Source organism: Physeter macrocephalus, chromosome 9, assembly GCF_002837175.3.
Source record: "Physeter macrocephalus isolate SW-GA chromosome 9, ASM283717v5, whole genome shotgun sequence".
Classification (NCBI taxonomy): Eukaryota; Metazoa; Chordata; class Mammalia; order Artiodactyla; family Physeteridae; genus Physeter; species Physeter macrocephalus.
This window is the reverse complement of record NC_041222.1, coordinates 105998220-106011521: the sequence shown is the minus strand read 5'-3', so window position 1 is coordinate 106011521 and position 13302 is coordinate 105998220. Positions and strand designations below refer to the sequence as shown.

At 49.9% G+C, this 13302-nt stretch overlaps 1 protein-coding gene across 3 annotated transcripts in view; it reads left to right on the top strand.

The window, feature by feature from the left end:
- The window catches only part of MFAP3L (microfibril associated protein 3 like), a 38469-nt gene that overhangs the window by 15865 nt on the left and 9302 nt on the right, over window positions 1-13302 (top strand). For 2 of the 3 annotated variants that reach the window (XM_055087360.1, XM_024130898.3), the window contains exon 2: window positions 2848-3272. In XM_055087360.1, coding sequence (XP_054943335.1) covers window positions 2981-3272 — 292 coding nt within the window. In that variant the 5' untranslated portion in view covers window positions 2848-2980. Of the gene's footprint in view, window positions 1-2847; window positions 3273-9464; window positions 9631-13302 lie in introns of those variants that run through there. The other variant, XM_024130899.3, reaches the window with a different exon arrangement.

Sequence of the window (13302 nt, the reverse complement as noted above, 5' to 3'; positions counted from 1 at the left end):
GCCCCGGTCCGGGAAGATCCCACGTGCCGCGGAGTGGCTGGGCCCGTGAGCCATGGCCGCTGGGCCTGCGCGTCCGGAGCCCGTGCTCCGCAACGGGAGAGGCCACAACAGTGAGAGGCCCGCGTACCGCAAAACAAAAAAAAAAAAAGTAGCTCTGATTTACACACCTTAAAACCCATTGTGATCTCCCATTTGCTGCATTCTCCCTAGCTGTGGGAAAAAAAGGTCACAGTGTATTTACTGCACATATTTATGAGAACCTGCCTCCCTCGCCGACTTGTTTCTGATCCTCCCTGAGGTCCTTGGCCGGCGTCTGCCCTGGCCTCGTGCCAGGGAGTGAGTGTCCCCAAGCGCTCGCTGCCCATGGCGCTCCTGCTTCTCAGACCTGAGTCCCACCAAAGGAACCAGTGCCAGAAACCATTTGTCATGACTTCTGGTGGTGGGATGGTAGTCATAATGTATTCAACAAAACCAAAAACAAGGTGTGATAACAACCTGAAATAAGAATAAACTCGAGAAGCGTAATTTCAGTAAAGGATGCTTTATATGCTATATTAGTAATTTTTATTTCTCAAGCTGAGCAATGCATGCTTGATGTATATTTGATCATGAATCCTTGTAACAGTCCTTACTTGGGGAGTCCTGGGCCGGAAACACCCAGGCCGTCAGGGTGGTTGGATCCGGGTGGGATCCCAGTTGCTCTCAAACCTGAGGCCATGCTCTTAAGCGTTCTGTATGGCACAGGTCAGCTTTCCTGCTCAAAGGAAACCACAAGATGAGCCCAAGTATAGAAAACCATTGACAGAGTCACGGCAGGGTGTCTGTCATGCTCCTCGGCCCTACAATTCCTACTGGGAAGTCGTGTGTGGGCCGCCCTGGGCAGGAAGGCACCCGGCCCCGTGGGGTGTATGTGTGGAAGGCTATAGCTCTAAGAAAACGCATGTCTTTCCGACTGCAGGAATCTGTGGTCCGAGGCTGCTTTATCACCCCTGGTACCTCTTCAGTGTTACTGTCCACACGATTGGAGTGATAATTTCTGCTTTCTGCTTTTGCAGACAGATTCATTCGTTCAGCAATCCGTTGGGCATGTAAAGTGTCAGGGACAATTTCAGACTCTGTTGATGCCAAGAAAGATGAGGCAGACAGTACGGTCAGGGTGACATCGGCCTCAGGGCAGGCATTGGCACTAGTGGAACAGAAGGAAGAGTTTAAAAATAGAGTCATTGTGTCTGAGACACAATCCACTGAGAAAGGATGGTCTTTTCTACAGGTGGTGCAGAAATGGCTGGATGTCCGTGTGGGGAAGAAATGAACCTCGGTCCCTCCCTCACGCCGTACACAAAAGTAACTGGAATGGGTCCATGGCAAAACTAAAACTGGGAAGGGACTCAAGGGAACTTTTGGTCGTGATGGCAACATTCTATATCTTGTTTATTGTGGTGGTTATGTGAGTGTATAAATCTGTCAAAGCCTATTAAAATGCATACGTAAAATGGGCACTTTTTAAATTTGTAAATCATGCCACAGTAAAGTTGATCTTAAGAAAGACAAATCATATCCTGTCCCTCCCCTGCTTAACATTCTTCAATGAACGTCAGCTAAAATCCAGATTCCTTACTCTGTCCTCCAAAGCCCTAGGTGATCGGGGCCCATCTCGTAGCGCCCCATTTCCTTTGGTTGTCAGCTCTTCCTGGAATGCCCTTCTCTGGGGTCTAGGCATGGTTGATTCCCAAAGAGCCCTCAGCTCCGGGGCCACCTCCTCAGTGAAGTTCTCCTGGATTGCCAGCTGTCACGGAGGGCCTGGCTGGGGCTGGCGACCGTCCCCTTATTTTTGTGGTCCCGTCATGGGTGTAGGATGCCCTCCCAGTCCTGCTCCGGCCTCCGGGAAGTAGGAGCTGGGGCGACAAGCGATGGGTGGATCGCGGCTGGGCGCTGTCAGAGGGATTGTGGCGGGAGAGTGAGAGCTGAGGGTGCGGGGGGTGCAGTCCGTGTGCCCGGGTGCAGGCGGGGGCGGAAAGGAAGTGAGCCAGCTGGGTGGGAAGGAGGACCTGAGGAGAGCAGGACGGCCAGGAAGCCCAGTGAGGGGACTGAGAAGGTGGGGTGCAGGGAAGGACGGGTATCGAGAACTTCAGAATGACCTGGAACTCCAGAATTTAGAATTTGGAGAGAAGAAGGGCCCTGGGTGTGGCCGTGTGATTAGTGGATGAAATGGAGAGTAGAGGTGTAGGCGAAGGTTAGATCCTCATGTCACCCCCTGCATCCAGCGAGGCAGGTGAAGATGGAAAGCAAGGCATCCAGTGAGTGATGAGGGTGGGTGTTGAGGGTCGCCCAGAAGCTCCAGGAGCCGGGGCAGTTGCCTGAAAGGGGAAGGGGGTGTCCTGGTGGGGGTGAGGGGGACGCCGCACTGGTTCTGGGGGGCCCTTCCGATGTGGCAGAGCCCAGGTGCACACTGCAGGAGCTGGAATTCATTTCGGCCAGCAGAGAGAGGTTAGGAGGGCCCAGGTGCACCACCGGTGTCCACGACGGGGACAGGTGAGGGATGGGAGGAGGCTTCGAGGTGCGGGATGAAGGAAGCAGAGGTCAGCTTTTGAGCCCCGTGAAGTCGTGAGGTACAGAGTTAACGTGTTCCTGCTAAGAGTCATATGTTTCAGTAGAAAAAATAACAGACGTGTATGGTCACGATTTCCATGAATATTTGGAACATCTTCTGAATTTGTGTGCTATTTAAAAATTACACAGATGTGTACTTTAGCTGGGTTTCTAACATTTCATAAATAATCCTTTTAACGTATGGGCGCTAACATTTACGTGGGTTTTTTTTGTTTTGTTTTGTTATTTTCTTTACAGAGGTTCTTAATCCAGAGCCAACTCCATGGACCCAGGCCGGGTTTGGCCCTTGGCCTGCTGTGAGCAGGGTGTCGTCTGCTAGAAGACTCCGCTGGCCGACCTGCTCTGTTGCCTTACAGAGCAAGCGAAGAAGATGGACCGAGTGACGCGCCCTCTGCCTGTGTGCTTCCTGCCTTCTGTGCCCTTGTTAATCCTAGTGTCCACTCTGGCGACTGCTGAGAGTGTAGCCAACAGCACTTTAAATGGCACTGACGTGGTCGTGGGCTCAGTGCCCGTGGTCATTGCCAGAACCGACCATATCATCGTCAAGGAAGGGAACAGTGCCTTGATCAACTGTAGTGTTTATGGCCTCCCTGAGCCCCAGCTCAAGTGGTATAACTCCGTGGGCAAGCTGCTGCATGAGGACAGCAAGGACCGAGGGGCAGGTAGGTTGTCCGGTTGTGTCCCGTGTCAGAAAATACGGGGAGGGACGTGGGGGCCGGCACCCTCAATGTCCGTTCTTCTTATGCAGATCATTGCAACGTCTCCTTTTGTCTTATTTTTCTAAGGCAAGAGAGAGATATCCAAGAAGTAGATATCCTTAAGGATTCACAGCAGTAAGGAATTCATTCTTTCACTCTTGGCTCTGAAGACAAAACGCAAACAGCTTCTCCCCTCTAATGAAAGTATTACAGTAACGAAAATATTGTATGTATGTCTGAGTCTTTTAAAAGGCCTCTTGGAATGTTGCAGTATAATGCGTACAGAATATTATAGGGGTGGATGTAAAGTGGGTTTTCCTTAAGTATATGTGTCTGTTTATATGGGAGTTTTAATTTGTTTCAAGGAACATAGCAGTTGTCTATCATTAAAGGTTAGTTTAATTCGTGGACTGTGGGTTTAAAGGTCACATCTTTTGAGAGCAGTCTGTGTGCAGCTTCTCACCAGCAGCCAGAGATCCCGTGTGCTCCCGGGGACCTGGCTAAAGTTTCTAGACTGTTGGCCAGGGGGGAGAAATAGCCCGTGGCATAGGGCGAGTGCTTGGCTTCTCATGAATGAGTCTCTGGCCAAAAGGTGCAAATCCCCTTCCCACGCACCAGCTCACTTCAGCAAGGACTGTGGCCGGAGGGGGCACCGTGGGTCCTCAGGAGTCGACATGCTTCCTATCTCAGGTGTGAGAACCAAGCCTGATCGATTGACCTGAAGGCCCGGCATGTACTTTCTGGGCATCTCCGGTGATGACCTGGCGGGTGGGGGTGAGGGTGAAAGGACCCGGATCTGACTTAGCAGCTGCTCCGTTTCTGCCGCCCTTTCCCTCGTGTACCTCCCAGCCCACGGCCCACTAACCCCCAGAAGAGTCTCTGCCCCAGGAAAGCCTGCATTGCTAATCTCTTTTCCTCATTTTATCTTGATCGCTCTGAAAAACAACAGAGGCTGGGACTTCCCTGGCGGTCCAGCGGTTAAGACTTGGCCTTCCAATGCAGGGGGTGCGGGTTCGATCCCTGGTGGGGGAGCTAAGATCCCACATGCCTCGAAGCCAAAAAACCAAAACATAGAACAGAAGCAGTATTGTAACAAATTCAGTAAAGACTTTTAAAATGGTCCACATCAAAAACATCTTTAAAAAACAAAAAAAGACCAGAGGCTAACACTCTGTCTCCTTAGGTGCCAGGTGACGGGGTGTCTGACAAGTCCAGGCTTCGGCTCCCAGTCGCGCCCCGACATTCACTGCCTGTGCTGTTCCTTACACGGCCTTTCAAGGCCAGGCAGCGCCATGCAGCTTCTCCCCTCTAGGGAAAGTATCATGGTCACGAAAATACCATGTGTATGGTTGCATGCTTCACCTGGTAGAGGGGAGCTCCCTCCCCACCAAGTAAAACGATGGGACCGCAGAACTTTCCCATTAGAAGGGACCCTGGAGACAGTGCAGTCCGAACCCCTCTTTTACGTGACTTTTCCCCGGTCCCGTGGCCATAAAGTGGCTGTGACCGGACCTTCCGTGCTGACGGTGGACAGATGGGACGGCGCAGCCGCTTCCTCCTCCCGCAGGTCAGGAGGAAGTGACGTCACACCTGCGCAGGGGCGGTAACCATGGCAACGTGTGCACACGCAGGTCCCTGGACCCCACGGGGGTCTTTCTGCTGGGCTGGGCCTCGGGGAGGATTCTCGGGGGACCAGGGACGCCAGACCGAGCCTGCGGCTCCCGTGGGCCCGGAGCAGAGGTGGTCCCGGGTATAAAGAGCCAGGGTGGGGCTCTGAGCCCTGTATCCGGGAGAGGAGGGAAGCCTGGGAAGAGTGGGGCTGGGCCCTGGACCTCAACCGTGGCTCTGTGAGGGCTGCCTTGGAGTCGTAGGGGCCCCGCCAGGGAGATTGCGCGAAGTCTTGATGGCAGGGGTCCAGTCTTGGCAAGTGGCCCCTGTATGCCGTTTCTCTCGTTGGGAGGTTGGCGGAGCCGGGGTCCCCTGGGCTCACTTCTCTTCCGCCCGTGGGCTCCGGGAGAGGAAGGAGCAGGCACCAGTGCCTCGGAGACACAGCCTGGGCGCAAGGCGGGGCATCACAGCCCTCTGGGCGTGTTTGTGGCCGGTGGCCGTGCTGGGAAATCAGTCGGCTGTTCTAAAACCTCGTAAGGAAGACACACTGCGCAGTTTTTTGAAGAAGTCGTGATCCTGGCACTTGATGTTCCAGCTCAGCTTTGGTGGTTCCCGTGCATGGTAACCCGTATTTCAGGACACAAGCGACACGGGGTAATATTCAGAACAGCCAGGCAAGGCAGAGGAAGCGGCAGAACATTTATCCTCATCATAAAACACGTGCGTGGTGCCGCTCGAGGATCCATGGTCTCTAAGTCTCCACTTCTGACAGGAAGATGCCCACGTGCTGACCAGGGTGTAGATGTCAGCCTCTGGGCTGCTTGGCTAGGAGTTTAAATGCAGCAGTGTTAATAACTCAACAAGGAGGTGATGGACACAGCGTGGAAAATGGTGTTCCTACCCTGGAATGGCACCTCTGTACACAGTAGACCACTGCTGAGACCAAGCAAAATGAGTGTAATTCCCATTAGCAACCCCTCCCGTTGACTAAGCCCTGTACCACGTTGCCCACCGTGTTTCTGGTCCTTCCGGTGAGTGTGAGCGTTTGGTGGCCCTGGTGCTCACACGTCCAGATGAGAAGCAGGTGCGTGGTACCTACTGTGCCCACCAGCACCTGCTCACCCTCCAGGTCTTGGCAGGCGAGGGGTGGCGAAAGCCTCTGACCAGACGGAGTGGGTGAGCGGCTGGGTGGTCGCTGCGCCAGCCCCGTCACCGTCACAAAGAGGCAGGGTTAGGACCCCGCCGTGACCTGCGTACGAGGCGTGCACACACCCAGGTGTGTTCAGAGCCGTCTAGCGAGTTGCCCACCACGTGTGCTTTGTGATTCCGGGAGGAGTTGCGTGTCTTGTTGGTGCTGAGGAAGTGAGACGGCTGTGCCTGGCGCCAGCCCCGCGGGTCCTAGAAGGGACGGGCTATTTCCCGTCCCTGGCAAGAGCAGCAGCTGCTTTGCTTTGTGTCGCTCGTGTTGTCACTTCATTCCCACAGATCAGGAGAGGCTAATGTGTGAGCTACTTCTGGAGGAAGACTTGTTTTGGAGTTCACCAAAGGACACGTTTGGGGTGGTTACAGAAATAACCCACAAGTCCAATAACATGAGGAACCACAAATGGCCCCAAAATGTCCTGTTTTCAATTTTCCTTTTGTTAGAGGTAAGTAGGAATATATAGGTGCCAGAAAGTGGTTCCCTGTTATTTCAGGTACCAATTATCCAGTGTATTTTTGCTGTAGCTTCACAGTCTGACTTTAAACCATTGAAATGCACATTGGCACCTTTATCAGATGCTAAAAAAGCATTTCAAGAAAGTCAGCTTTACAGAAATAGAGACACAGATGTAGAGGACAAACTTACAGTTGCCAAGGGGGGAGGGGAGGGTGGGAGGAATTGGGAGATTGGGATTGACATATACACACTACTATGTATAAAATAGATAACTAAGGAGAACCTACTGTTTAGCACAGGGAACTCTACTCAGTGCTCTGCGGTGACCTAAATGGGAAGGAAATCTAAAAAAGGGGATGTATGAATACGTGTAGCTGATTCACTTTCCTGTACAGCAGAAACTAACACAACATTGTAAAGCAACTAGACTCCAATAAAAATTCTTTTTAAATTAAAAAAAAAAAAAGTCAGCTTTGGAAAAGGCATAGGCCTTTGTAAACATGCCTGGTTCGTTAGCGATTAACTTGGAAATTCTTCCTTCAGGTGAGGTTTTAGACTTTCCTGTGGATTTGTTTTCCATTCCCCTGTAGCATTCTGCCACCAAAAATAACTAAGAATTATCTCTGAAAATAAACATGCACAGCGTAAGTAAGCTGAGCTGAATTGTACAAAGTTCACAGTTCTCTCACAGCTCCTCGACCTTTGTGGAATTCATTGTTATAAATTTTGCTTTAGTTTACATGGCTCTAGTGTTTTTATCCTCTGCTTTGCAAATGTTTTTAGTAGCCCGTGAGATGCTTTCAACTTCTTCTGTCAGGGGGCCTCAACAAACTGTGCCAGCCACGTCTTGAGACCTGAGTGTATCACCCCCTGCAACATATCCAGGAGGGGGTCAGCGCCCACAGCACTAAGTTTACATCATCCTTTGCCTCTCAGATGAAGCGTGGAGTAGCGCATTAACCTACAGAAGTGTTATACTGAATTTCTCTTAAATATGTTCAGTATTTGAGATTTTAAAAATCAGCTCCTCAAAAGGCATTAGACAAAATTCATGTAACTATAAATATATTACTGCAAATTCAGCAGAACAGCACAGTGTCATCTCTTTGAGCAAGTTCCTCAACTTTTCGGAGGCAGTTTTCCTATCTGTAAAGCAGAGATAATCCTCTTTTACCGCCAGGCAGGGCTGTGCAATTTGTGTCATGTATGAAACGTCAGTCCAGTACGTGGAACACACCAAGCCATCAGTAAACGGCAGCTGCCACCGTCATTGGTCACATCACCAGTGAATGTCCTGTGTTATCACAGTCAAGATCCCAAGTGTGTCTGTCTCTGCTTCGTAGTACGGTGTGTTTTGTAAAGAAAGGAAATAGTTTTCTGGGCAATTTCTTATTTGCTCTCTCAAGTTCTCAACCTTTTAAAAAAACATTCAGTAAAGATCAAAAACATTTACATCCCTTAAGTGTTGTTCAGAAGCTCGGGTTAACACTGTGACGGATGTGATGGCGAGAGTGGCGCTCCCCCCTCCACGAGCAACATCCCCTCCCCGACACATCCACTCCGCATGCAAGGGGCCCGCTGCCCTCCAATGCACCCAAGCCTCGGAGCAGTGAGTGTGGATGTTACGGAGTATATTATGCACAGGATGAACTTTCCCTTTGCCTAACCCACTGGTTCTCTCACCCAGAGGACACCGGCCAAATCTGGAGGTGTTTTTGGTTGTCATAGCGGGGGCAGGAGGGGAAGGACCGGGGAGATGTGCTGCTGGCATCTAGAGGGTGGAAGCCAGGGATGCTCTCAGTATCCTGCAATGCACAGACAGACCCCTACAAAGAATTATCTGATGCAAAATGCCAGCCCAAGAGAAGAAACCCTGGTCTCAACTAAAGCATCCTCAGCCAGCTAAAAGAATCATTCCAAAGTCGGTTAAGTCACTTGTGTGAACCCATAATGTATTTTTCCATAAAAGTGGTACTTCGGTTCATTTTCCAAATTGAGTCACGTCAAGGGCCAGCCTGGTAATGAGCCACCATTTATAGTGGTTTTTTTTTAAAGAGGTATGCTCCCCCTTTGGGGTGTGAGCCCAGACTGCTTTAGTCTGAGCAGTGGGAAGACCCTTCCCCATCCCTCTCAGATGAGGGTGTGAGGGCTGAGGTGCTATTTCCATCCACCCAGTGCAGGGTGCTCTTAGAAGACAACCTATGCCCACTCTCAGAAGAGACTCCTGCCAGCCTGCATGGAGTGACGTGCTTGGCACTTTTTTTAAAATGGAGATTATCAGGCCAAATGAGCCGGAGGGTCAGATGTTTCCTTTGCCAGGAAATGAAAAGACGGGTTCTTTTCAGGTATTATTTATGCCTTGAAGCAAAGCACAACTGCAGGCTGTGAACAGCCCAGGCCTCCCCCCAACCTTCCTGAGCTGAGAGCTGAGCTAATCCCTGATGATCCCTGGCCACTGTCCCACATGATGTAGGAAGCAGCTTGGTAGAGCTGCCCCAGGACCATGCGAGGAGCCCGCTTGAGAAGCTGGGGGTGGTGCCGCAGGAGCCCTTGCAGCTTGCAGTGTTTATAACCTGGGTCTCTGCAGCGGCTTCGGGGAGCTATCATCTCCTGCAGAAGCCCCGTAACAGGTGCAACCATGCGGGGCTCCATTTGTTCTCAATTCCGTTTTGTAAAAAGGCTTGGATCCTTTCCCCTCAATAGCTTCTATTTCACATGTTGGCAAGTAGACCCCATGCTTATAGACACATGCGTGTGTTTGGTTCTTATTTGAAGAGTGTGGATTCAGTGCGGTATCATTCAAGTGAGTGTTGCACTTCCTTTCTGTTTGCATAAACGTTATTGGAACTCTCACCACCTGAAAAGTTTTAAGTTGGTTTCAGGAAAATAACCTCCTTGTTTTAGCAGACTGAACTCTCCTCCTTGAAAAGTTTAAGAGCCTCCGTGTCTAAATGGCATTGTGAACAGAGGCTTAATGTTCTCACACCACCTGTCGGGAATGTAGACGAACCACACATCAGCTTGTTGACACTTTCACGGAAAGACATCTGCAAGGTAAAAGAGAAATCCTTTTCTTCTAATAAATAATTTGAGGGAAATTCTAAGAGCTTTTCATTGGGGCATGGTGTTAATTTTTAATGCTGAGCGATCCTCAGGACTGCCGGAAAGATTGGGGATTTCGGCAGACATGGGTGTGGAGGAAAGTTGTAGTTACAGCATCTTTGTGGTTGTGCTGTCACCTTTCTCGTGATGCTTCGGTTCCGGGAGGAGTTGGTGCTGCTGTTTCTGTCCAGCAGTCATTTGGTCGGAAGGTGTTGGCACCAGCGTTCGTCCTGATCTGTCATGTCAAATCACAGTAACCCGTGTGCCGTGGCCTTTCTTGGTGGCACGGGTTTTAACTGTCGCCACGCGATGCCGCTGACCTGCTTCTCTAGTTGCTGGACGGTCCCCTGACCCAGTTCTGTCGACATGACCTTGTGCCGCCCTCAGTGACTCCCCCTCCACGTGCCTGGGCCCCGCAGTGACACAGTGATACGAGGTCAGCCGCCTTCCTGGCCTGCGACCCCACTGATGGCTTCGCCCAGAGGATGTAGGCCGTGAGGAAGGCTCTAGAACTGTGTCCCTGGGGAGAAAGATGCTGACAAGGAGATTTTTTTCACTACCTTGATTTTCTTACACTCATTAATATTTTCCCAGTCAATCTAGGCCTGCCTGGCTTGAAGCGTTTCAAGAATTCTAGAAGTGGGTCACAGGCTCCATTCATCTTGCACTTTGGTCGATGCGAAAACCCAGCCTTGCAGTGTGCCTTCCCATCCTCCCAGCAACACACTGTATAATCAGGGCCCCCCTTCCTCTGGCACTCTGCAAGGTGGAAAAGTCCACTGTTTTTAAAAATTACTTCAGTCTCTTTAAATTTAATTATGATTTAACCACGAGTGATTTTGTGCACTTAGACGCTACCTGCATTCCTTTTTTCTGTGACTTCTCCGTCCGTCTCCTTTCCCTTTTGTTTTCCTTTTGGGTTCTTTGTCTTGATTTATAGGAGTTCTTTATGTTTCATAGTTATTAAGCATTTGTCTGTCAAATATTCCAGAATTTTCTCCCACTCTTTCATTTGCTCTCAACTTTAGTGTAACAGATATTACAGTGTAAAACTTTTAATTTGGGAGAAATCCGATCCATCAGGGTTCTCTGTTAGAGTTTCTGGGATTCTTGAAATGTTGAAAAAGGCTTTCCGGTCCCAAGGTTAGAAAAATGTTTTCATATCTTTTATTAACTTTATAATTTTAATTTTATGTTTAGAGTACTTGGAATTTTTTTTTTTTTGTCGGTACGCGGGCCTCCCTCTGCCGTGGCCTCTCCCGTTGCGGAGCACAGGCTCCGGACGCGCAGGCTCAGCGGCCACGGCTCACGGGCCCAGCCGCTCCGCGGCACGTGGGATCTTCCCGGACCGGGGCGCGAACCCGCGTCCCCTGCATCGGCAGGCGGACTCTCAACCACTGCGCCACCAGGGAAGCCCACTTGGAATTTATTTTTAGGTATCACATAAACTAAGAATTTAACTTCATTTTCTTTCACATGAGTAGTCAGTTATCCCAGTATTGTTCCCCCCGATTTGAAATTACCTTTTTCTTCATTTAAAATTCCCGCGCTTGCCGGCATCTTCGTCTGGACTTTGAGGTTTCCTCTGCTGATTGAACCCGGAGTCAGAGCAGGGGATGTGCAGGTGGCGCATCCCCGCTTGGTGTGTACAACGTCTGTCAGCTGCAGCAGTGCACACGGGCTCCCCTCTTTTGCTCACCTCCCTGCTGCCCCCTCTGGCCTTGGAAGTGCGTCCTCTTCCTCCTGCTCCTCTGCCTGCACCCCCGTCCCGCTCGGGACCGCGACCCTGCTCAGCAGCATCCTTACCGTCCCGCTACCCTCACGGGGCATGTGCCACATGCCCCGGGTTGGCTGGGAGTCTGCAGCCCTCTCGGGGCCCGCTGGTTTCTGCAGCCGGGGGTCATGTCTTGCTCATCTTTGTAGCTGCATCTTCTGGCAGGGAGCCTGGTGACAGACAATGTGTTCAGTAATGTTTTGTGGACCGAATGCATGAACAAGATAAAAAATACCACTGTCCTTCTAAAGACGTCAGCTTCGTCACACAGCGCTCAGCGTGGTTCAGCTACAAGTGAACCTCTGTTAGCATTTCTCTTTGCAAAGGCGATGCCCCAGTTCACATGGGGGAGATTTCCACATGGGCCTCTCGCGCCTGGAGTATCCGGGGAGACTGTGAAGGATGCCCGAGAACCGCACGGCCCGTCTCCTGGGGTGTCAGCCTCCAGCTGTGGATCAGGATCGGGACAGAGCGGGAGGGTGGGATGGGGAAGGCCATCCCGAGGGGCAGCGGGGCAGCTCCCATCCGAGCACAGGATGGGAACCGGGGGCTGCCCTCCCGAATGTCAAGGAGGTGCTTTGTTGTTGTTGTTTTTAATTTTCTTTTTTATACAGCAGGTTCTTATTAGTTATCTATTTTAAACACATTAGTGTATATATGTCAATTCCAGTCTCCCAATTCACCCCACCACCACCACCCTCCCCCCGCTTTCCCCCCTTGGTGTCCATACGTTTGTTCTCTACATCTGTGTCTCTATTTCTGCCTCACAAACCAGTTCATCTGTACCATTTTCCTAGGTTCCACATGTATGCGTTAATATACGATATTTGTTTTTCTCTTTCTGACCTACTTCACTTTGTACGACAGTCTCTAGGTCCATCCACGGCTCTACAATGACCCAATTTCGTTTCTTTTTATGGCTGAGTAATATTCCATTGTATATATGTACCACATCTTCTTTATCCATTCGTCTGTCGAGGGACACGTAGGTTGCTTCCATGTCCTGGCTATTGTAAATAGAGCTGCAGTGAACATTGTGGTACATGACTCTTTTTGAATTATGGTTTTCTCAGGGTATATGCCCTGTAGTGGGATTGCTGGGTCGTATGGTAGTTCTATTTTTAGTTTTTGAAGGAACCTCCATACTGTTCTCCATAGTGGCTGTATCAATTTACATTCCCACCAACAGTGCAAGGGGGTTCCCTTTTCTCCACACCCTCTGCAGCATTTGTTGTTTGTAGATTTTCAGATGTGCCCATTCTAACCAGTGTGAGGTGATACCTCATTGTAGTTTTGATCTGCATTTCTCTAATAATTAGTGATGTTGAGCAGCTTTTCATGTGCCTCTTAGTCATCTGTATATATTTGGAGAAATGTCTGTTTAGGTCTTCTGACCATTTTTGGATTGGGTTGTTTCTTTTTTTAATATTGAGCTGCATGACCTGTTTATATAGTTTGGAGATTAATCCTTTGTCTGTTGATTCGTTTGCAAATATTTTTTTATCTCTGGGCTTTCTATCCTGTTGCATTGATCTATATTTCTGTTTTTGTGCCCGTACCACACTGTCTTGATGACTGTAGCTTGTAGTACAGTCTGAAGTCCAGGAGCCTGATTCCTCCAGCTCCATTTTTTTCCCTCAAGATTGCTTTGGCTATTCGGGGTCTTTTGTGTCTCCATACAAATTATAAGATATCCTGTTCTACTTCTGTAAAAAATGCCAGTGGTAATTTGATAGGAATTGCATTGAATCTGTAGATTGCTTTGGGTAGTATAGTCATTTTCATAATATTGATTCTTCCAATCCAAGAACATGGTATATCTCTCCATCTGTTTGTGTCATCTTTGATTT